Below are 25,521 nucleotides of genomic sequence, written 5' to 3' on the forward strand. Positions count from 1 at the left end.
TTTATTTCTATCTACAAGGTGGCAATAAAACATAAAAATCAACAATGACTTCTTACAATGAAACAGTTCTGGTCAGAACCAATGGAAAGACATTCTCTACATCCATCTACGACTTTAGCTTTTTTGTAGCAATGGTATTCTATGCTATAGAATAATACCATCAGCTTTACACACGAATGCGCACTTCAAAAGCAGAACACAAAACATAAAACAAACGTAAAGTTTATTTTTCGTCACACTGTATTTGACAGACATTTTCTTATAGATTTCGAAATAATCAACAGTTTCTACCTTTACTTGGTCTTAGTGCCCTTAGTGATAGAAATATCGCCTGAATGCCGGTCATTTGCGGGTCAGTGATGGGTCTAAAAAATAATTATTTAATTATTTTTTTAAAAACAATATAAAATTTTATGGGAACGTCAAAAAAAATGTAAGTAATATAGAAAATAACATATAACACTAATATTATAATTAATGAATCAGCGTTATTCAAAATTTCAGCCACTAAATAAAGACAGAATCAGAAAATGTTTTTCTATTTTATTTTGTACTTTAGCCGATGAATTTACTAATATTTTTTCTAAAATTTTTATCGTAGGTCTTCTTAGCAGAGATGTTAAAATAAAAACTCCAACTTGGACTGAAACCCTGATTTTCATAGACTTTTCTAAGTTCATGGTAAATTGAGCAAACTAAAGAACGGGTTATGTCCTTGGCCTTTAAGTACTCTTTTCACTTTAATTCAGGTGAAATTCCTCCACACTAAAAAACTGCAATCGTTAAACCTATTTTCAAAAACGGCGATAAATTTGACCCAGAAAACTATAGTCTAACGTCTTTGGTTGTTAAAATAATGGAGTCCGTCATATGCAGGGTGGCCCAAATAAAACAAAGCAGACGGGACCGTAGACGTTCTACTTGATTGTGTCAAAATGCTCAAACAGGTAGTAGGTAATAGGACTTCCAAACAAGATGCCTTCTGACCCATTGCGCCATTTAAGATTTTTGACTTGATAGCCGCCCCTCGTTAAAAATGGAGTGAAATGTTAAAAAACTTAACAATAAAAATTGACCTTTATGTTTGGTTAATATAAATTAAAGAACATTTTTTCGGCAAAATTGTGAAATGATGTGATTATTGTTTTAGAGGGGCATAAAAGGAAAAAATCATTGACGATTTACCATGCTTCCGATGACCTTAAAAAGTTTGCAAAATTTTGCACTACAAGTGCGGGAGTATCTTATTTTATAAAATTAAATAAAATTTACTACTATAAATTTTGGAAATGACGTCAACAAGTTGGTAGGCATGATTAGCCAAATTTTGATTAGCGCTTTACCATCTACACTTACACGATATTCGTAATGAACATATAAAATATGACAATTGGTTAAATAGTTTCGGAGATAATTTTTCAAAAATCCAGATAGACGACAGACAGACAGAAAGACGAACGGAAACGGGAGACCTATTGTTTTTTAGGTATATTTATAACATTTGTAATTGTAACATCTTGTATGTGTGAAAAATGTGTTGTATTAAAAAAATTCATCGAAAGCTATTTCGATTGAACTTCCCTCGTACCTAAAATACAGTGAAATATATCCAGCATTCTTGAGTTGAGCTTTTAATTTACGGAATTTTGTGATGACGTCATCAACATTTTTGCAAAGACACCTATATCAACTTGGATTGGTACACTGTAAAACTAAAAATAACAATATTGTATTTCCGAAAATTATGTGGAAAAATGTAGTGAGCCGTTCCTGATTTAATCAATAACATAAACTGACATATTCATTTTTTTTTGAGCCACTGTATAAGCAAATTTAAAAAATATGAATGCAATGATAAATCACAAGTAAAAACTGGTCATATTTTGCACATTTCGGGTAGATTTAGAAATTTAACTCATTACTATGGAAATTTGCAATTTAACACTTTTAAATTTCACAAGTTTTTTACAAGATTAATAGGGGAAAAATCAGTTTTATCTTACCAAGTACTAGGGCCGCCCACCCGCCCCCTATTTCCTCAAAGGATATGTCATTTGCCAAAATCAGTCTTATCTTACCAAATACTAGGCCCGCCCACCCGCCCCCTATTTTCTCAGAGGATATGTCCTTTGCCAAAATCAGTCTTATCTTACCAAGTACTAGGCCCGCCCACCCGCCCCCTATTTTCTCAGAGGATATGTCCTTTGCCAAAATCAGTCTTATCTTAATAAGTACTACTAAACAACGAAAATAGTAACGTTATACGTCCCCCTTGAACCAAAAATCGACCTGTTCGAGAATTTTTCACATAATCAAGTACAGTACCTACGGTCTGTTTCGTTTAATTTGGGTCACCCTGTATAACAACATGATAAATTTTCCATTAAACCATCAAGTTAAATCTCCACAACCGCACAGTTACATCCCTGGAAAGTCTCTCATTTGATGTTGTCTTTCGGATTGGACAAAAAATTTTTATAGCGGTCAGTCTGAAAATGTAATTATATGGACTCTTCCAAAGTATTTGACTGTATGCCCAGTATGCTCACACATCACGGCAAATTCTTCACTGGATAGACGGTTTTATTACCGATTGTGTTTTTAAAATTAAAATTGGCCATTCAGTTTTCCTGTGGGGTACCGCAAGCGTCGCTTCTGGATCTTCTGCTGTTCTTGTATCTACTACTGACATTGTCCAAGGATTAAAATTCTCCTGTATGATGTTTTCCGACAACATCAAGCTTCACAATGACAGCTCAAAATATAAAAACTGTACCATTTTAGAGATAGAAGACCATAACCCCATATAAAATTACTGTTTTGGTCTTGAACAACTAGTTAAATCCACTTGCTATGGAGACTTGGGCCTTCTGATAATGCAAATCTTTCGTGGTCTGAACATGTAGTTACTATTAGCAAAAAGCCAAACGAACAGTATTCCTCCTTTTTTTTTATTTATTTTTTATGTAGATTTGAGTTTAAAAGTTAGCCTTATAATACATTCTTGCTCCACCAGAACTCTGAAAGCACCACCGAAACGAATTTTTCTTTTAAACATTGCAAGTTGTTAAGTACATAGCCATACAATACTGTTTCGGTAAAAATATGGTACTCCGTTAGATAGACAAATCATGTTTTGTTCCAAAATATATACTTCTATTTTCAAAAAATCAGCACTCAAGTGTGTTCAAAATTTTAAGGTGAAAGCTAATCTATTTGTCCATTATTATTTTAAAAACATGTCATTTAATGTTCGTTAAATTTTGAGGATACACAAATTTAATGTTGCATAATATACGTCAAAATTAATTAAAAAATTTGGTCTAAAGTTATTTGTATAGAACTTCCCTCGCCCTTGAAGTACACCGGCATAAATACAGGGAAAAATAAAAATTAATTTTGAACATTTTATTTATTTGCAATGAGATTCTCCAAAGGTTAAAGTATAAATATTTGTGGACTGTTAAAACACAATATAAATATATAAATAAATATATTATTATCAGTACATTCTTAACTTCGATTGTTCATTGACAAAATACAACGATTAAACCAAGAAGGTGATTAAAATTATTAATTAAGCTACAATCAAGCAAAACGTTCTGAATATTACTCTGGGTAAGTAGCTGTTATCATGATAATACGGAGTTCACCACACGTCTGTGTTGTTATACTGGTATAAAATGTGATAATGCATTTGGATGCTTTTGCGAACTTGTGGATACCTAGGGTAAAGAATCAAGGCGGACTCATAAACCACAATAGAACACACGATGTACGATATTCCTAACATACATATAAAATGTGACAATCTGTCTTAATAAATATCGACACAGACGTTAAACGGCAGATTGCAGACAGACAGACAAACAGACAGACAGACAGACAAAATAAATAATATATCTTGAGATCCGTACTTCCGAAGCAAGAGAAGTTCAAATGCATTCTTTTTGTTTATGCAATATCCTGTATAGCGAATCATCTTATTTTTTCAAGCACAGTGGATATTCATATGAATTCCTTTGAAAAGTTATTTTTAAGATTAGTTTTGTCAATATAGTCTTAAAACTGTCAAATACGTATTATTAAGCACGAGAAAGAATTTTCGCAATTTTTTTTTTTATTCTCTGTTCGCCATTTTCTGTCCTCGTTGTATTTTCTTTACCAATACATGATTTAAAAAAGTTTATATCAGTATCTAGAAAGACAAAACTTCAGATAAATAAGAGGAAACATGTAAAGCTCTGTTGACGCTTTTGTTCTATCTTTAATATTCCGAAAGCTCTATACAGGATGCTGAAAAAATTGCCCACTAACTCAATGGTACATTATTAAGTTCACAAGTCTAAGTTCGAGAAAATTTTTGTTGTATTATAAAATGAAGAAAACTGTGTATCCAACACTAAGTGAAGGTGAATTAGGATATGGTGAAATATGGAAAATAAAAGTTACATTTTGAAGGGCTATATTTTCTACATTTAGGCCCAGGAATTTTTTTAATTATTTTTCTCTGTTCAATAAACAGTCCTCAACAACGTGTCATAGAGTTGGTACGCCATTTTCTCAGCACCCTGTATATTTGATGTAGATAATATATTTTATTTTTACTTCAATTATGTTAAGTATTATTCAGGAACTCAGGGTTTTCAAAATTAAAATTTTACAATAATAAAAATTAGGGTTTTGTTTACCTTATCTTTATTTGCTCATATCATCAATAAAAAAAGGAAATATGTCTAAATTACAATTAAGAAATAGTTTTAAGTATTTAGTAATATCTTGATAACTGATTTAGTTCATGTGCAAAAAATACAATAAACACAATTGTCAGCCAAGTTAAGCTAGTTATTTCACTTCAATCAAAAAAATCTTGTTTAACTGATACCAAAGAGAGAAATTATTGTTCAAATAAAGGCTAATCCTAGAAATAAAGCTCCAGAAAATTTATAGCAAAATGTTTTCTTTCATCTGTATTCCGTATTTTTTATTAGTTCTTGTATACACTAAAAATTCTCTTTTTATGCGATGATACTGCATACTGATACAAAAAAAGACGAAAAAATAGCATGTAGGAACTTTTTATTTAAACCAAGTATTATAAAGAATACAATGAAAAATACACTAATAACCTAACTAATTAAACATCATTAATTACTTATTACATTTTTTATTAATACTAAGTGTTTTATTTAATCTTCTCGTGTGTTGTTACTGTTTGCAACATTTGCGATTCTTGCAACACTCACATTCTTTGCAGTTCCCAGAGCCCTTGCAGCAATCAGGAGAACAACCTTTAGTACAGGCACATTTTCCGTCTTTGCAACATTTACTCCCTCCAGCCCCACATTTGCATACCTCACTCTTGCAACTACCTTCCTTGCAACAACCAAACTTTTTACAACAGTTACAATCCTTGCAGTTACCAGAATTCTTGCAGCAGCCATCCTCTTTACACTCCTCTTGACAACATTTACAACCAGCTACTTGACAACGGCATGCTTCACCTTCTTTACAACAACCAAACTTTTTACAACAGCTACAATCCTTGCAGTTGCCCGAGTTCCTGCAGCATTCGGGGTCTTTACACTCTTCTTGGCAACATTTACAACCAGATGCTGCACAACGGCATGCCTCACCTTCTTTACAGCAACCAAACTTTTTACAACAGCTACAGTCCTTGCAGTTGCCCGAGTTCTTGCAGCAGCCGGCGTCTTTACACTCTTCTTGGCAACATTTACAACCAGATGCTGCACAACGACATGCCTTTTGATCCTTACAGCAACCGCTGCCGGATTTGCAGCAAGTACATTTGCAGTCTTTTGAGCAGCAGTTGTCCGAGTCTTTTTGTCCTTTGCAGCATGCACATGCACAGGTTGGTTCGCAGCAGGAACACTGTTTTTGGGTTTTGCTGTCCATCTTCTAGAGTAATAAATTCATTAAATATATTTTTATTAGGGATAAAATATTCAAAATTGACTTACCTCTGTAGGAGCGGTGGAGTTCTAGTAGTTTTGGTTCAACCTTGTAGATGGCTTACTAGTCGCTGTATGTGTTGTAGTGAGCGTTTGCCGAGTACTTATACATAGTTTTCACGCCGTGTGCAATCGGTGTGCAAAATCTCGAAACGAAAGTCCTGCAACCAAAAATGCAACTATAGGTTATTTTTGCATGCAGTAATTGTTAGCGTAATTCTGATCTCAATTGCAAATAATCCTGATTTATTTTCATAGCTAGTGAATAATGCATTTATTAAACTACGAGTAATCTTATGTTAAATGTAAAAAATTATAATATATACTCCTATTTTATACTTTATTTATGCAAATTTTTGAGAATGCTCGGTCAACTTCAGCAGTATTGCTGAAAATCGCTGTGTTTGTAAGATGTCATAACTACTTGCTTTACTAACTGTAATTTTAACTGTAAAAAAATGTAGCAACTGTTTGTAATTAAGTTATGCCCAGATCAATTCTTTATTTACAATAATAATAATAACAATAATACACAGATCAATTTATTATTCATATTAGCATATTCCCTGATCACATAACTCACACGGAAATATGAATTGTCAATTTTGCACACGGCACGCATTTAGTGATAACATCATTTCCACATAAACAAACTTGAATCATCATTATTAGCAACCGATAAACTACCACACGATACGAAATAATTTTAATTTGGTCGTGTGTAAAACCACAGTCTTTCACTGTGTATGTGCTCAAGTATTTTATTTACAAATTGATATTTTAAGATATCCTTAATTTTTAAATAGTGCAATTTTTGAAGCACTTACGTTCGGAATTTTATTCAAGCAATCCTGTGATATCTACTGCCCCTTGAATCTATTTTTTTTTAAATAATTTCTGCTGCCACCAAAAGTGGACCGTTCATATTGATAAAATGTTAATTTAAATGTGGAAGGTCTCAAAATTTTAAAGATCGTAATTGATAACAAGGAAAAAACTACAAAACAAATTTATCATATAAATGATTTACCCATACTCGATTGACCTCATTGCAGGTATTATTTTAGAAGGAACTAGTAAAAGAAACATGTCGTGTTAACAAGTTTATCAAAATAGTTCTTAATTATGCATTGTTTGTTTTCAAATTCTTCGATCTATTCAGGCCACATTGAAGGTATGAAACACTGAAAATATAAAGGAATAGTTTTTTCAAACTGGTCGAACGTTCCTTCGCCCCTGAAATACAGTCCTTCGAAAAATTATAAAATTTTATTTTAGAGATTTTTAATTTTTTTACGATATATAAGTTAACAAGATGTTGACAATACCAGTCACAGTGGAAGAAAAAATAGGTTATGAGGAGATTGAACTCGCAACTGAATCCTTTATATGCATAAAATGTTGTTATACAACTTTTATTTTTTAGGAAAAACCTATACCAAAAAATCAAGGCGAATTCATATGCCACAAGTACAGCAGTATATTATTTGATACAATTTAAAAAAAACTGAGAAAAATCTATTTACTTTTCTTGTAACAAGTAGATAGTATTTAAATTGTTTCAGTTAAACATAAACATATATTTTTTTACACAAAAACGTCAAAAGTGACCATTTCTTTGGAAAAAAGTTTAAATATAAAAAAAAAAAACACTTTGACGGCCACATTTTGGTCGACAAAAACCAGTAGGAGGAAATTTAGTTGGCATCACTTTTTTTCAAATTTTGCAAGCACGTTTTCCGAAGTAAAAAAAAAACGCCTTGATGGTATGGTATAAAAATTTCGGAAAATAAAATAAAAACCCAAAAGAAAAAAGACGTATTAACAAATAAAGGGTATTTAGACTTCATTAGGTAAGATTCAATAAATTTTGTATTAAAGAAGCGTTAAATGTAATACTTTTGTTTGAATAATAAAACATAACTTTCTGATTAGACGAAAAAATTACCTACCTCATACTGATTAGGTAATTTTAAACAAAAAAATCGCATTAACGATTAAAAAAATATCCGCTTAACGAACAGAATTTACTTAAAGAAGTAAACCAAACAAAAACAACGCCTATACCAGAATACGAAAATCGATTGAGAAACTTGATACAACAAATTGAGTCAATTAACTGAAGAAATATTTGGTGTTAAATTATATTATTTTATAGCACCGTGTTTGTATATAAGCGATATCGGTGAGAAAAGCACACTTGTTAGAAGAAGTAGCTGTTACTAATAGACACTTAGCTTTTGAAGTATACACGATGGCAAATATTGTGTTACACGAGTAGCTAACAATATGTAAACCAATATCACGCCATGATAGTAAACCATTATGTTATAAAACAAGACAACCATACATCATAACACTAATCTGACACAAACTGTTATCTCTCATGTTAATTTTATAACTACTGGAAATTATCGGAGATGGCGAGCAATAACACTAAATGCTAATGTTCTTCGAAAGCGAGCGCCAATTTTTTCAGTCGTTTTCATATAAAGCAGTGTTTCAAGACGCCAGAATAAGATGTTATGTCGTAGCGTTCACTGGAGAATTGTATATAAATGGCGCATTAACTTTAATTCGTTTTTATTGCAATTTGCATCGTGTTGTTTCAGCAGCCAACAACGCTGAAAAGTTTGTAGGCATTAATTAACTGCTGAAACGCGGAGAAAGCTCACAGACAGGGAAACTCTCCTATCCTATTTTATAAATATCTGGCACCCACTTTTAAAAACATGTCACTGAAAAATCACTAAAACGTAGTTATTCGGAGTGTTATAACAGCAACCCAGATTTTGTATTTTTTGTCAGTTTTTAAGGTTCATCTTTTTAACAACTGGTCTTGTCTAGAATTTAGTATTTATATGTAATATAATATACAATCGGTGTCCGTTTTAAAATAAATTGTGTGTAGGAGTTGACTTGGGTTTGATTTAGCTCTAAGAGCTGAAGGCTTAAGTGAGGAAATAAAGCGAAATTATGGTCTTGATAGTTGATTATTTCAATTTTTCATTCATGGACAAACGACTACGTTAGCTCATAAAGCAGCACAGAGAAGTTGGTTACAGTCCAAATAAAATAACCGCTTATTTGAGGATCGCATAATAAAAGTAAAATTCATTCATATTCGAGCCGATGAAATTACTAAGCAGAATGTCGAAGCGAGAAAAAGAAGACTATTGAACGAGTATACGTTGAAAAAAGCTACACCATGACTTGATGATTTTAGTACAATGAGCTGTCAGTGGTGGCAACACTAAGGTTTAAAATCCGGAGGGCGGGTACGGCATATTGGATCTTACAAACGAGACAACGTCCAATTAGCACCTCGTATTTCATTATTTCTGGACACGTAATAACATAATAGTTGTATAATTTTATTTGCTGTTTTCAATTAACAGGCCGGAAATATATGACACCTGCCTGCGAGGAAGTGGCTTGTCAAAAGTCCAACAAGACTTTTAGTATTTCATCACAACGCTTTTTTCCCTTCCGACTCAAAGATTGAATTATTTTCGTGTCATTCGCGGAGAGGATCAGCATTCGTCAGATGTTAACTTATGGCGTAGTTCACGAAAGAAATAACTAGGAAGGAAAGATATTATAAAGTGGGAATCTCTGGATATCATCGGGATGAAATATCGGCTACCCTAACTTCATAAATTAGATTATTTCTGTATTTTCCGCAAGAGAGTCGTTGGTTTCGGTCGGCTCCACTCTTCACCATTACCCTCAATCATCATTCACTTATACAATGTTTATGGTGTTTCTTTTCCACGCAATTTCATCCGAAAACTTTGTAACTGCCTAAAATATGGCGCTGCCACAAATATATTAATACGCTTTTGTTCACAACAAAGGACTTAATAGTTTCAAGAGTGTTTGTCTCTACGTTTTGATTTTAAATTTGTTATTATTGTTTTAGTTTTTAGTGCTTTAGCAAATATTTAGATGGTTGTAAATATTATATATAGTCACACCTGAAATTATTTCAAATTTTAACACCTTCTAATGATTCCTTTCTACCTCGTGATCACTAATTAATAAAAACTAAATTTTGTATTTTGTTTCATAAGATCAGATTAACTTTTTTTCATCGTTGCGGATTCAGTTTCTGAATTTTATGACAACTACATGATATCCTTCAGACGCTGCTTTTATATAGGCAACCCCGGCACACGACTGTGAATAAAGGATAAGCTATACATTCAGTGGAAAACTTATGGATAGCGAATCCAACTTTGTGGTCGATATACCGTGAACTTACTGTTTTTGTTTATTATACTATTAATTAATACGTTATCCGTTATCATTTAACCATTGGCATTCCACTGATTTTATACAAAGCACATTTACAAAATACAGAATCTGCACACAAATGCTGAAAACACGATTGAGGTTTTTTGTAACGAAACGTTAGCCGAGAGAAAATCATTTGATTTTCTTATGAAAGGCTAACAATTCGATAACATTGTTTTTATTTTCCGATTTTAAATTAACGCAAGTGAATTTTGGAAAACGACAGTTCAGAATTTAATTTCTATTTAAAAATTTCTCAATAATATTTTACAAAAATTGGAAATAATTATCAAACGGGACAAGTCAGGAAAAATTTTATTCACCTTGATATACCAAGATTTATTTTCTTTTTAATAACATTTATTCAGATGTTAGCATATAGCGAGAGTTCCAACTATTATTTCAAAGGAATCTTTTATTTCCCACTACTGATATCTCGGTACTGATAAGAGGCGGGAATTCCGTCAAATTAGAAAATATTTGCGCTACTTAGTGGTGATTAATATGCAACATTTCCAGTAATTTCTAAATTATTGTTGCCCTGAAATTTTCACTTTTAAAAATTTTAAATAAAGTCTATCATTCGTCAAGTAACTAAATTCGTATTTGGAATTACCGTTTTTACGTAAGGTTAGTTAGATAATAATTAAGGTCTACACAGGTACACGTTTGCATATTACTGTTTCTGAAAGAAATTCCAAGCTAAAATTTACCAATTTTTTCATCTATGCGTCTATGCCTTACTTTATTTCGTAATCTTGTTTGTTTTAACACATTAGAGATTTTTATTGTTAACGCTTTGAAATTATGTATCTACATACATATAAACAGAACATGCATTTGAAACAAAAGTTATATTAGATTTTTCAGAAATTACTACAAAAACAATTTTATTTTAACTGCAACGTGAGAATTGATATGTTCCAAGCATTTCATACCAGTTTGTACTGAAAAAAATCAGATTTTTTTATTATATTTTATTATCCTTGATAACCTTGGTTGTCTAATTTACACATAATTTTTTTTGTTGCATAGTGAGAACGTTCTTTTTTTTTGATGATGAAATACTTTTCTTTTTTGGATTCGGAATTAAAAACTACATTCAGGATAGTAACAACAAGAGTTTTATGTTCTTAAAACTTTAATACAAAAATTAAATAATAACTTTTAATACAAAATCAAGGTTGTAATTATTCTATTATCATAACATTTAAATTGAATTTTAATAAATAACTAATATGAACATGCGACATTAATGAATTGTGGAATAATAATTAATTGATTTATGTTCATCTGTTTTCTGTTTCATCTACAGCCACGTGATAATCGCAATACCTACACAAACATGCCTCGATTTTTTGTTAATAATGCTATTATTTCATGATGTTAATATTTAAGACGGTAAATTAATTAATGTTTTCATTTTTAGGTCCAAAATAAAAAACTAGAGTCAGAAAATTTTAAATTAAAAATTTAATTTTGCTGTTTTTGTTTTGTGATAACTTATAAAAAGTATAAATCAGCGGCGCAAATACCAATTCGGAAGCTCTTGTTCCGCGGGGGAGCAAATTCCAAAGGGGTATTTTTAAAGCAGATAACCAACAGGAAAAATGTACTCTCAATGCTTAATTTCGACTGTTTATGTTTATACTTAAAAAAAAAATCGACTATTAGCACATTCAGATAACAACATTTGTGTTAAAATAAAATAAAATTTTAATTATTGTGGATGATTTATGGCTATTCGTGTTAGGTATTATAACTACAAAGGCTTACATTTTGTCATTTTTTCTTAATATGTGTAGTCTTCTTTTCACAACAAGAAAAGTAAAATATGTTTAAAATGGTATAATTTTTGTAGGAAAGTATCTATTTTGCAATTACGCTCCGCCCCTCGGTCTGACAACGAATGAAAAATTCATCAGGATTGAGATCGAGACGGATGGGTGGGGCTTCTCTTTTGGTTTTCTTTTTTAATTAACAAATTTAGTTTTCTTTGTATAACACGATTACTTACGAACATATTTCACATGGTATTTTCTCATGAAAAAATAAGGATTTTACAATTAAGCTCCACACCTCGGGATATGACGAATAAAAAAAATCATCCGAATTGAGATAGGGTGGGTAGGCGGGGCTTATATTTTGCCTTTTTTTTTTCTTAATATACATAGCCATCTTTTCACAACAAAAAAACTTAGAACATGATTAGAATGGTACATTATTGCAAAGAAATATGGCTTTTGCAATTATGAGGCAAAGCCTATTTACAAAATAAATATTTCTTATACAAGTTTTCCATTTTAAGCATGTTTTCAGTTTCATGTTGTGAAAAGAAGTCCACACATATTAAAACAAAAGGGCAAAATGTAAGCCCACCCACCCGCCCTATCTCAATTGTAACGATTTTTTTTATTCGGCGTGAACGAAGGTGGGCGGAGCTTAATTGCAAAATACTTATTCCTTTACAAAAAATTAAAATTTGAGTACCGTGTTATTCAAATAATGCTATGTATAATAAGAAAAAAAGGAAAAATATAAACCCCGCCCACCCACCCAGTCTCAATTGTTATAATTTTTTTTTTCAGAAACTTAAAACACATTTAAAAAGATAATTTTTTTTTGAGAAAATATCAAAATATGAATTTTTTTGGTTTTAATTTTTTCTTAATATACATTCTTTGAATAACACGATACTCAAAAACATATGTTACATGGTAATTTCTTGTAGAGAAATAATAAGGATTTTGCAACTCTTTTGGCTCTCGAGGATAAAAAAAATCATCACAAATCAGATAGGGTGGGTGGACAGGGCTACATTTTCCCTTTTTTTCTTAATATCCGTAGACTTGTTTCGACAACAAGAAACTTAAAACATGTCTAAACTAGTAAATTTTTGTAGTAATTAACTTAAATCCTCCAGTTTTCGAAACGAGAACTTCAACGTGAACAGCAAGTTTATAAATCCCACTTAAATGGACAAATTTTTATTAACGATTTATCATGGTTCCGATAACCTTAAAACATCTGCAAAACTCTACACCATTCTGTTTTGCAACTTCAAAGATAAATTGGATATCTAGAGTAAAAACTCAACACGAATTTATAAATCATACGTACAGGAGTATGTTACTCTGTATAATTTTAAAAAACATTTATTTGGCAAAATTGTAAAATGACGTGTTAATTCTTTAGGGAGGGAGAGCATAAACGAAAAAATTGTGGAACGATTTACCATACGATAACCTTAAAAAGTTTGCAAGATTTCGGAGCACTGAATTTAGTACTTTCAAAGTTAAATCGCAAAATGTTGTACTTTTTTTTCAAAAGTCTGGATGTATGGGGTAAAAACTCAACACGGATTCATAAGTCACAACTACAGAAATGTTTTATTTTATAAAACTTAAATAATATATACTACTGTGAATTTTAGAGATGACGTCATCCCATTGCTAGTAGGAATGATTAGATAAATGTTACAATAGATCCTCCGCTGATTTTGAAGATTACCTGTGTAATAAAAGTTGACACAGACGACGGACAGACAGACGGAAACGGTTTTATAAAAGTCTTATGAAACAAAGCCACCCTATTATTTAATGAAATTTTGAAAAAAGTGTATTATCAACAACGAAGAGTTTATTGTAACATAAAATAAAAGCTGCAAACTTTTAATACCGTAATTTTGAATTTTAAGAAACTAATTTTTCCTTGGCGCACTTTCTTTACTCATTAAACTCATTAAAATTAATGTTTAAGTCGTCAAGAAATATAATTTTTACTGGAATTTTGCTCGTTTTATATGAAAAATTTTTCTACGACTACGGATTTAAAAAATAGCTTAATTTTCGTTTACTTTCTTACATTCCCTTATAAATGGTCTACAATTTACAATTTTTTGGGAATCAAATTTAACACATGTGCTGTGAGCCTGTTCAGTGCGGTCTAAACACTACTTCGTAAAAATTTTCTTGTATTTCCAAGTCGTTCACTTTCCACTTTGAATTCTATTAAAATTCTGATGTTACATTTAAATGAGTTGACAATGCTCCCAGATTTTATCAGATTTGCTTTTAAAACACTTGCGAATATTAAAGTTGTACTATAATTATTCGTATTCTAGGACACACGAAATCGCCTCTATAATTAAGCTAATGATCAGTGAACAAGGGATGTTTAAAAATCTGAACAAAACATGCAACCGTTGAAAGCTATGATGGTTAGACATGTTGCTATGTAGTCTTTTTACATTATGTAGGTATTTCTGACTCATACATAAAAGAAATCCACGAAAATGAATAATTTTAGACCTCGACAAGACGGAAACTCTACTTCTAAAAGCAGCTGTAGGAATTTCTTCTTTATGTAGCGAAAAATTAATTTTTATTAAATATGCTCCCTATTTTTAGGTCTTTAAATTAGAGTGGTGTCTTCGTTAATTATTCAACCCACTTTATTACTTTTTTCTCGATTAACAAAACATGATTAGTTTATTTATTGTCATTTTTCTGTCTACACATTTCAGAAAAGTATTCAAAAATACTAAATTAAGTGATATTAAAGCATAACAATGATGACATACTGAAAAGAGCAATATTTTTTTAATTAATAATAATAATCTTCACACAATTCAATTAAGACGATTATCCAAAATATAATTCGAAGCAAAAGAGCGAGTGAATGTTTATTTAAATTTCAGACATCCCGCAATTACAAAAACTTTTTCAAACCAATAGGTCACCAAAACCATAAAACATTAATTGAAACGTACGAACAAATTTTCGTATGATTACAGTGACCGATGCAAGGCACATTGTGCAGACAGAAAACAATTTTATTGTGGGTGTTTCCCAATTTTCAATTTTCCAATGACAATGGAGAACAGTGTGTTTGACGTTCGTCGAAATTGCCGGTAGGATCGTGCAAAATGCGTCGGAATTGTAGGCTAAAACAAAGCGTTAGGCGTATCAGCAAATTATTTAATTTCCACTAATACCTTAAATAATTAATCGAAAACAAAACATGAATAGAATTATAATTAGAGGCAGACAACAAAATCCGACGACAATGAAATAAATGTCAATAACAGAGGGTAAAAGGGGTGGGTGCAGATTCTAAACAGCAGTAGCAGTGAAGATAAATCGGGAGACTCGAAAATGTGTAATTCCGAACACAATGAAACCGATTAGCCCCCGCCGCGCTACGTTACAGAATTAATTAACAAATTAAATTAGAAATTAACTTGTTGTATAGAAGCGTTCGGCGCCCAACTCGTGCAGACTGCCGCCGTTCACTACACCTACATTTAACTTGATAATTCGTTTAATATTTTTGTTTTACAACTTGGGCACACTTCGATTAAGAGATGCTATAACTGACAGTGTTAATTTATTGCATATTATACCTCGAGAAAATAAAATTAGAAACCACACGAATAACAACCCGAGGTGTGATTCCATCGACTCTTATGAGTAATAAACGCTTTGGGTAGTATGAACATGTTTAGGTTTATGAGCTTATTGTTAGTTAGACTTTAAGCTTAATAAAAAAGAGCATTACAACCATGTTAGGTTCTATGGACGTGCTATGTACAGATTACCACCATGCCAATCCAGATTCAGTGTAATATAATTCCAAAATTTAAAAAAAGGACATTCGCTGCTGTCGCGAAAAATGTAAAACAAACAATTTTTCAAATATGGTATTTCAGGATTTTATAATGACGATAAATTTTCTTGAACATCGTTAAACTATTTTCAAGGAACAATAACACCGCCTCGTAGTTAAATAGCCACTAGAGCTAATCAGTTCTCCTTTTCACTGAATATAAGGAATGTAATAAACAATTTGAAGGCTCTGAATAATGGCGACATATTCGGTTTGAACGTGAAAATAATAAAATGTATAAAATATCTCATCATTATCCAGACATTCTCAAAGAAGATTTTATTGTCTCTATATACTAAAAAGAGAGCGTCGAAAAGGTAACCAACTAGCCAATATCATTCCTACCAATTTTTCAAAAATATTCAAAAACATATGATCACATTGTTACCTTTTCGACAAAAATATAGTTTTTAATCCAAGTCAGTTTGGCTTTAAAATTAACGTACTAACAAAAATTTATCTAAATACAGTTACGGTTTCTCAATTCATTTTGTTACTTTGTTAAAAATTTATTCGGATGGGTACCTCAAGGCCCCAACTTGGAGCTTTTGTTATCCACAATATCTATAAATAACCTTTCACTTCTAACGCTACGGTAGGCTATCCAGGAAAATAGTGAAAGAAAGAAAGAATCCACTATTTTTGTGGATGGTCTATATTTTTTTCAAATTAACACTCAGATTCAAACGAACTGAGTAAACTAACAAATCGAACGCGCAACGAAGAGCAGCGGGAACTCTAGGAGAACATAACTATTGCGAGGATTTTAGGAATACACGTATTTAAAACCCTAAAAATATTTAATTTTCCTTCGATTTATTTACTAGATTGGATTTCTTAGTAAAAAAACTATAATATACATCAATAATGTAGACTTCCACAAATACACTGACTACAAAAATCTACTGTCATTATCCTATTTTAGACTAAAAACTTATTGTAAATGTAGTATTTTTATGACGTTTCTGATGACATCATCAACATTCTAACAAGGACTAAAATAAATTACCTAATTCATATATTTTTTTTAATCATTTTGTATAAGTAATTCTAAATAAAATGTCAATCACAACAACCATATCTATCGAAACATCAAAGAATGGAGTGGAATACAGCTTCTTTGCTATCGAGGGCTCCATTTTGCATTGATACAGGCGCATTATTCGAAGAAACCATTAACTCAGAACAGGAAGCGGAAATAGTCGAGGATCATAATTTACTATTGCTTCTGTTTTTCGATAACTGGCCTAATTTTTTAAATGCAAAAAATATTTCTTAGCGTTTTGTAATTAAATAGAAAACGAGATTTTCTTAATACAAAAAAAAAAATAGATAATAACAGGCACAATTTTAGTTAAAAAAGAATCCACCCAATCAGATCTTCTGCCGCTTATATTAGTGTAAAAGATGATCATATACGATATGGATTTGTTTGCGAAAAAAACTCAAAGCAAATTCATACACTACAAGTGTAGGAATATATTATTGTGTAACATTTAAATAATTTTAATATAAAATCTTTTGAGATGATGTCATCAAATTCATGATGGAGATGAATATCCAAATTTTGGTTAGCGTTTTACCATCTATATAATATTCCTAATACATCTACAAAAATTGGTCGAAAATTGTTTCGACAAAACTTCCCTCACTCCTGAAGTACATACAATGAAACATATCCAGCATTTTCGAGTTGAGTTTCTCGTTACACAATTTTGTGAAGACGTCATCAACATTTTTGCAAAGACACGTATATCAACTTAGATTGGTGCAATGTAATACTAAAAATAACAGTAGTGTTTTCCCAAAATTTTCCAGGAAAATGGAGTGAGTCGTTCCTGATTTAATAAATTTTATTCTACAAAATTTTGAGATGACGTCATGAATTTTTTGGGGGGAATAAAGAGATATATTTTGATTAACAATTTACAATGCTTACAATAACTTTAAAACGTCTGCAAAATTTCAAAGTATTGAGTTTTGCAATTTTTGATTTAATCAATAAAATACAATGACTTAGTCATTTATTTTTTTTAAACACCCTGTATAACCAAATGTAAAAAATATTAATGCAGTGATAAATCACAAGTATAAACTCATCATATTTTAATTACTGCAAAATTTTGCGCTGACGTCATCAATTTTTTGGAGAGGATAACCAAATATATTTTGACTAAAAATTTATTGTGCTCTTCACAACTTTATCTGCAGAATTTCAAAGCATTCGGTTTGACAGATTGAAAATTAAATTGCAAAATGTTTTATTATTTTGATTTTTTTTTCCAAAAATCTGAACGTTTCGGGTAAAAACTCAACACAGAGTCATAAACTATACATGTGTAGAACTATGTTATCTTATTATTGGTGGGTATGATTAGACAAACTTTGGTTACCATTTTACCATCTACATGATATTTCTTTTGACAACAATCTGCCCAGTACTTTCGGAAATTATCTGTCTAATAATAATCGGGACGGCAGACGGGCAGACAGACGGACAGACAGACGGACAGACAGACAGACAGACAGACAGACAAACAGACAGACAGACAGACAAACAGACAAACAGACAGACAGACGGAAACGGGAGACCTATTTCTTCGTACTCTAGGAAAGTAAAAATTAAAGTAAAGTAAATTCTGGTCTAAGGTTATTTGGATCTCTTGCCCTGAAGTACACTCCAGCAAAACTAATTTCTTCGAAAAATTATAAATCTTATTTGAGCAAAATTTTATTTTTTATGTTAACCTCTACAAATTAAAAAAAAATAAATGCATTGATAAACTGCGAAAATCATTGTTCCCATTTTCGAAATTTTGTAAAATTTTGGAACATTTTCTAGAAATTTGTTCTAAATCTCTTGGTTATTTGATTAAGTACTGACGAACCAGTTCAAATTCTTAATTTGACAAGAATTCTCTACATATTACCACTATCTTTCGTACGAACTGAGCTACCTATAGCATTTTTAAAAATAATTTTTGGAAATTGTTGGAAATTTATGACTACACATTTTATTCCCGTTTTCCAGGTTTTTTGAGTAAGTGCTAGCAAAGGGACTTTATATTTTTATTCAATCAAAAATTTTCTGCATAGTAATACCTGCAGCATTTTCAAAAAAAATTGAGAAAATTTTATTCAGTTTCTGTCACTTAGCTAAAAAGTTATTATAAAAAAGGCTTCAGATGCTTAAACTGTTGTCTTCATGTTAACAGTTTCTTCCGTACCAATGGCACTTTCAGAAAAAAGTTTGTTCCTATTCTTCTCAATTAACCAAAAAAAAAATTGATTATAGGTCATTTCACTAGAATTATTCTACTAAATTGTAAAATCCGGTAGTTTTGAAGACAATTTGCCGAACAAAAATCTGGATAGACGGCAGACAAACAGACAGACAAACGGAAACGGGAGACATATTTTTTCGTACTCTAGAAGTCATAGAACATCGAGGAAACATGAAAGCAGCCAGTCGTCCGATTGACTCAATTATAATACTTTCTTAGTTTACGCTCAGAACATAATACCTGGAAAACGAATTCAAACGTATGGGTAACTCAGCAATAAATTCAATATAAAACATTACGTTAATCTGTATTTGAAGTTTAGTAATTACAATATTTTGCATAATATTTTAGACAGAATTTATTCAGCAAAATTTTGCGATGATCGTATCAAGTTGATTCACGGTTCACTAGGCTTATGAGAACCTAAAAACGATTGCAAGATTTCAGACCATTCGGATTTTGAGTTTCTTTAAGTTAAATAGTAAAACATTGTTATAAAATTTCAATTTTTTTGTGTAAATTTGGATGCATAGGGTAAATACCAAGACGGATTCATAAACCACAAGTACAGAAGTATGTCAGGAGTTAGCGTTTTACTATCTACATGATATCCATAAAATGCATATAAAATTTGGACAGTAATCAGTCCAGTAGTATCAGAAATTATCTGTTTGATAGATATAGACAAAGACAACAGAGACGACAAACCAATAGACGATGGACAGACGGAAATGGGAGACTTGTTTTTATACGCTAAAAAAATCGCTGAATGAGCCGAATTATTTAGGAATTTGAATATTTTAATCATCTTCCAGATCGAAGAAAATCATTTGAACTAAATAAAATTAAAAAGAGGTATCTACCAAGTAATAGGCAAAATATATTATACTGTAAATGAATTGTTGAATAATAAATTTGGTGTAAAGTTTTTTTTTACCGCGTATGAGTTGTTATTGTTGTTATTTTTGTACCTGTTTCCTGTGACGTCCTGATGTGTGCAAAACATGCACGTAATGTTGGCATTAATAAACGTATTATTATTATTATTAATTTTTATTCGCTTCATCCAAGTATATTTGTTCATCTGGTTATGTATATTGTTATATGCATTATATTAATTGTTAATTGACATTTATCTTTGTAAGCTCCTCCAGAACAAAAGTACAAACGTTGTATTAGAAAACCATTTGTCAATGAATGCGTTAAAAGTGAATCAAATTAGCACTCGATACATAGAATAGGTATAGTTGAGTAATATACTGTCTAACCAATGTATGTCACCTGCAATTATAGTCGATTAACTCTCACACACCTACACTTTTGTCTTCGAACTTCGTGTTCTACTTCAATTACGTAACGTCATAATTGATAATTTAGTTCGTTAAGTACATCGACTTAGGCGTTGAGTTATTTAACGAGTAGACGGCTGAAAAGAAAATTAGGCGACGGCGTTATTCTTAACCTTTTCTTCCATTCGCTATTAAATCATTAAATTAATTTGCTCGAAAAAGCGGAGGTCTTAGTCCGAATATTATTCACCGAAGAATCCTCAACGGAAAGTGATTGATTCGATCGCTAACAGCTCATTACAGCCGCATTGCTGAGGAATCAATGTGGGATTAGTCGGGATCCGATCAGGATATTTGATTTCTCCCACTTCCTGTCGATATTCATTGTTTGCCTCCGTTCGCCGAATTATGTTACGCTGAAATCTAGAATTCTGCGTTTACTTTCAGGTGTGGTTTCAGAACAGGAGGGCGAAATGGAGGAAAACCGAAAAGTGCTGGGGCAGAAGTACCATTATGGCCGAATATGGACTGTACGGGGCCATGGTTCGGCATTCGCTACCTTTACCTGAAACCATTCTAAAAAGCGCCAAAGAAAACGAATGCGTCGCTCCCTGGCTGCTAGGTAATGACTGTATGTCTTTTACTCAAACACTTTTAGTAGCTGCTTTTGAGATATAAGAACTGTTACTTTGCGTGCAATTATTTCAACGAATATTTTATTTAGTTTAAACCATAACCTGTTATTGCAGATATAAATTCCCGTAAAAACTTGTTACTTAGCAACTTGTATATTAAAACTATTATTATCACTGATAAAGAGCGGATCAGGCTAAAAAAAAGCCAAAATAGGTCGGTCAGCCCAATGGTCTCTAATCTAATTATACTTGTTTTTAAGATGGTAAAATGGGTTTTTATATAAGCCAAATTTCTTTGAGATGCTTTTGTTGGAAATAGTATTAATAACCTAAAATGTTTCATTTAATTTAGAGTTACACAACAAAATTATGAATAGGAATAAACGAACTTTTTTTTTGTCCTCAAAATGATCGCAATAATATATTGCCATTTCAATCCATGAACCCCATCTTGTCAGAACAGGTTCTGGACTCAATGGCCAATCCGGTAAGGCTTCCCGGAAGCCTTGGATCCTCAAATGAGCTGCTAAACTTAAGGCGTGTTACATGAATTAAGTTGGGATAAAATATTTCCAGATGTTTGCAACATTTAGTTTTTCGTATTTGATTCCCGTTGGGCGTAATATACCTGTATTATATTTGAATTAACATTATAATTTCCGAAATTGGGTCATAGACCAAATTTAAGTGCGGCTTACATCAGATTACTTTACCTTAGGTACCACATAAGAAAGTTACAAATTTGTCCTAATTGTGCAATAATGTTAATACAACTTTGCAACCTTGCATTAGTAAATGTAATCAATCTGATTGACGTTACTAAGATGCAATTTGAACACTAATGCAAATCGTAGTAAATTTAAATCGACCCGAGAAATATGGATTTTTTTAATAATTAATAGAACTACATAACGCGACTGTTACATTATTGTTTTCTTTTTTTTTAATATTTTCAGTGACAGTAAATGTGATAAGAGTGATTTTGCAAATGAAATACCCTCTAAGAATAGAGAGGGTGGGTGGGCGGGGCTAGTACCTGCTAAGATAAGGCTGATTTTAGCAAATGATGTATCCTCTAAGAAATTTAATTAAATTATTATCAGAAAAGACACTAGAGGCTCCAAAGCACTTTCAAATTCTTTCCAAACGGATATACCTAGGACCTCAAGCTTGTTTCAAATTTTTCAAAAAAAAAAACGGGGTCCCAAAATTAACTCAAAACCAGGTCAGGTCAGAATTTTCCAAAAATAGAACACCAAAGTCACCCAAAAATCTTTTAAATAATTAAAAAAAAAAAATCTACATGGGCTCCCAAAATAATACACCATGGGCACCACACTATAGCACTCAAGACTTTTTCAGATTCGTAAAAAATAAAACACCAGCTTCCTTTAAATTTATCCGAAAATGAAACACCAGGGGACCTAAAATTAACTGCGAACATTTTAAACGTTAGATTTTGAAAACTGACAACTTTTGAACCGTCAAACATTTTTAACTGCTTACTCGTTTTTGCTAATTTGTACCTTCGCTTTATATCAGGCTAACATTGTTGTCAAATGGAATTTAATCAAATTATTACAAAAACAACACAAAAGAACCAATTTTAAAATCATTATAACTCCATCAATTTGTGAAAAAGATTTTTTTTTTACTATTTTTCCCAGACTCACCAGTTGATTGTTGAAAGCGTAACGGAGAGTTAATCCGCCATTTTCCAGACACCCGGTATAAATAATTTTTCCACTACAATGTTTGTAACGTATTGCCCATTAGAGTTTGTAGCTTCATCTACTGCTATCCAAATATCGTAAACCACAGTATCTGTTGTAACCCTATTAATCATCTACAAAAGTACTATGTAAATGTTGGTAACTCCAACGGTATATTTGCCACAACAAATGCAGTACATAATTCATAGTAAACATTTTTCTTATGGTCTTCACTATGAAATGAGAAAATTCAAGTTTGCCCGGTACCTTTAGTAAGATTTGTTTTGTAAATGTCAATATTCTCATGTTGAAGAACTACTTTTATTTATTTATTTTTCAAAAATTGATATATAATTATGTGAATTTATGGAATTCATTTCACAACTAATTTTCCTATTTGAATTGTGCAACATTAATAATAATTTATACTTACAATTTTCCCATAGGTTTTACACAACAATTCACCGTTTTCTATTTGAAAACCGTGTTTGTTTTTCATCCATTTCTTTAAATTGTCCTTTAAAAACCATTTGCCTTTAGATATTTATAAAAATGTCACAAAATACTAGATGAAAAACAATTTTTCAAACACTTTTACATTTTTGAACTTCAGTTTACGAAAACCTAACACGAACTAATTGATACAGTAAGAGAACTCGAAAAGAAAGTTGTAGGAGGGCTTGGTGTATTTAACACATCAAAACTCTTCCTAGAAAAAAAGGCTTTTTCCCTAGCATCTGCAATTCTTCACACATGTCGCGTTTGAAATTTTTTTTGCCATTTTCCAAAAAAAAAAATGAATCTCAAATTTCTTAGCTTCTAGTGTGTTAACCGCATATTAGAAATCCGAAGTCCTTTTTTTATATCTTTTTAAATAAGGGAGAAAAGTGAGAACAATTTTTCGTAATTTTCAAAAATTTTTTGTTCGAAACATTTAAAAGTGGATCTAACGGAAACGGAAAATTGTTGGTCTTCGAATGACTGATAAATGCGAGGAAAATGTTCCAAAAATGTCCAAAATTTCCGAAAAAAAATGTGAAACCGTTCCAAATGGCTTTATTTGAAAGGAAAAGAGAGTTAACCATTTCATATATGTCGAGATTGTAACCCTTTTGGCGATATCTCTTTTCAATTAAGCCATTATCCGAGACGAATCTTTCCAAAAATTGCAAAAAAAATTGAAAAACGTTGAGTTTCTAGTTTTTTAGAGAAGGTATTATATTTATCTTATGAAATACTAGCCCCGCCCACCCACTCTCTATTGTCTTAAAGAGTATGTCATTTGCCAGTTTTATCTTAGCAAGTACTAGTCCCACCCACCCGCTCTCTATTTTCTTGTAGTGTAGGTATATTATTTGCCAAAGACAGGATTGTTTTAACAAGTACCAGCAATATATCTCTGACTAAATAAATGAGAATATATTTTCCAAATAACTCAGAAATACAAGTTAAACATCTTAAAAATAAAACAAAACAACAAAAAATGTTTCGAGTTTGAAATTTTTTTGCCATTTTCCAAAAAAAAAAAATAAGATCTCAAACTTCGTAGCCTCTAGAGTGTTAACCGCATATTACGAATTCGAAGTCATTTTTGCAATATCTACAAATCTCAAGTCCTTTTTGCAATATCTTTTTAAATAGGTGAGAAAAATGAGAAAAATGTTTCGTAATTTCCAAAAATTTTTTGTTTGAGACATTTAAAAGAGGAAAGTAGTTGGCTTATAGACAATTTTTCGCAGATTACGAATTCAAAATATTTTTGACGATTTGTCTCCAAATAACTGAGAAATGCTAGGAAAATGTTCAAAAAATTTCAAAAATTTTCCAAAAAAAAAAAATGTAAACCGTTTCAAATGGCTTTATTTGAGAGGGAAAGAGAGCTAATCACTAGAGAATTCTTCACATACATATTTCGAGATTGAAATACTTTTGCGATATCTCTTTTGAATTAAGCTAATATTCGAAACGAAACTTTAGAAATTATTTAAAAAAAAATGAAAAACATGGATTATTTTAGTTTTATAGAGTATTAGCCGCGGATTTATCTTATGAAATACTAACCCCGCCCACCCACCCGCTATTTTCTTAGGAAGTATGTCATTTGCCAAAATCAGTATTACCTTAGCAAGTACTAGCCCCGCCCACCCGCCCTGTATTTTCTTGGAAAGTATGTCATTTGCCAAAATCAGTCTTGTCTAAGAAGGTACTAGCCCCGCCTACCCACCCTCTCTTTTCTTAGAAGGTATCACATTTGCCAAAATCAGTCTTACCTTAGCAAGTACACGAATGGTCGTAGTAAAACACAACATGTTGCGCATTCAATTTTGTCTATCATGGTCAAGAGTCGTAGAATACGAAAACGCAGGTTTCAACTTCCCTCCCGAGTGAAACGAATCTTATCCGAATTCAACACTAAAAGAGAAATATGTAATGTAAAAATGTCACTTTCCTATATCCGTCTATCCATCAACGTTGGCCTAGTGGCGATGTTATTAATAAAGCTCGGCATTATATGCAAAAAAAAACATGTAAATATGCGCATATATATGCAGAGAAATCTGGCATTATATGCAAAAAATTGCTAAAATATGCAAGAAAAATGACTTTTTTTTATACATTAATATTTTATTTCTATCATTTCTTACAAACTTCCTATAACTTAGATG

General features: G+C 31.5%; 2 protein-coding genes across 3 annotated transcripts in view; one reads left to right on the plus strand and one right to left on the minus strand.

Moving 5' to 3' along the window:
* The window catches only part of LOC135128327 (visual system homeobox 2-like), a 129,478-nt gene that overhangs the window by 96,555 nt on the left and 7,402 nt on the right, over positions 1 to 25,521 (plus strand). Inside the window, exon 5 of the mRNA XM_064055240.1 lies at positions 20,956 to 21,130. Coding sequence (XP_063911310.1) covers positions 20,956 to 21,130 — 175 coding nt within the window. The remainder of the gene's footprint in view (positions 1 to 20,955; positions 21,131 to 25,521) is intronic.
* Positions 5,063 to 6,089, minus strand: LOC135128339 (keratin-associated protein 5-4-like). Of its 2 annotated transcripts, none has more exons than XM_064055251.1 (2): positions 5,982 to 6,089; positions 5,063 to 5,919 (listed from the first exon to the last, which is right to left on the minus strand). In XM_064055251.1, the coding sequence occupies exon 2, from the start codon at positions 5,914 to 5,916 to the stop codon at positions 5,209 to 5,211; it is 708 nt and encodes a 235-aa protein (XP_063911321.1). In that variant the 5' UTR covers positions 5,917 to 5,919; positions 5,982 to 6,089; the 3' UTR covers positions 5,063 to 5,208. The 2 variants fall into 2 exon arrangements, with proteins under 2 accessions (XP_063911321.1, XP_063911329.1); XM_064055259.1 differs by having other exon boundaries at positions 5,063 to 5,916; positions 5,982 to 6,071.

Source organism: Zophobas morio, unplaced genomic scaffold (assembly GCF_036711695.1).
Source record: "Zophobas morio isolate AGI-343-1 ecotype UQ-CSIRO unplaced genomic scaffold, CSIRO_AGI_Zmor_V1 ptg000002l, whole genome shotgun sequence".
Taxonomy (NCBI): domain Eukaryota; kingdom Metazoa; phylum Arthropoda; class Insecta; order Coleoptera; family Tenebrionidae; genus Zophobas; species Zophobas morio.

Bases quoted from the DNA above. Each gene is read 5' to 3' on its own strand.
- LOC135128339 (XM_064055251.1), bottom strand. From the start codon at position 5,916: ATGGACAGCAAAACCCAAAAACAGTGTTCCTGCTGCGAACCAACCTGT.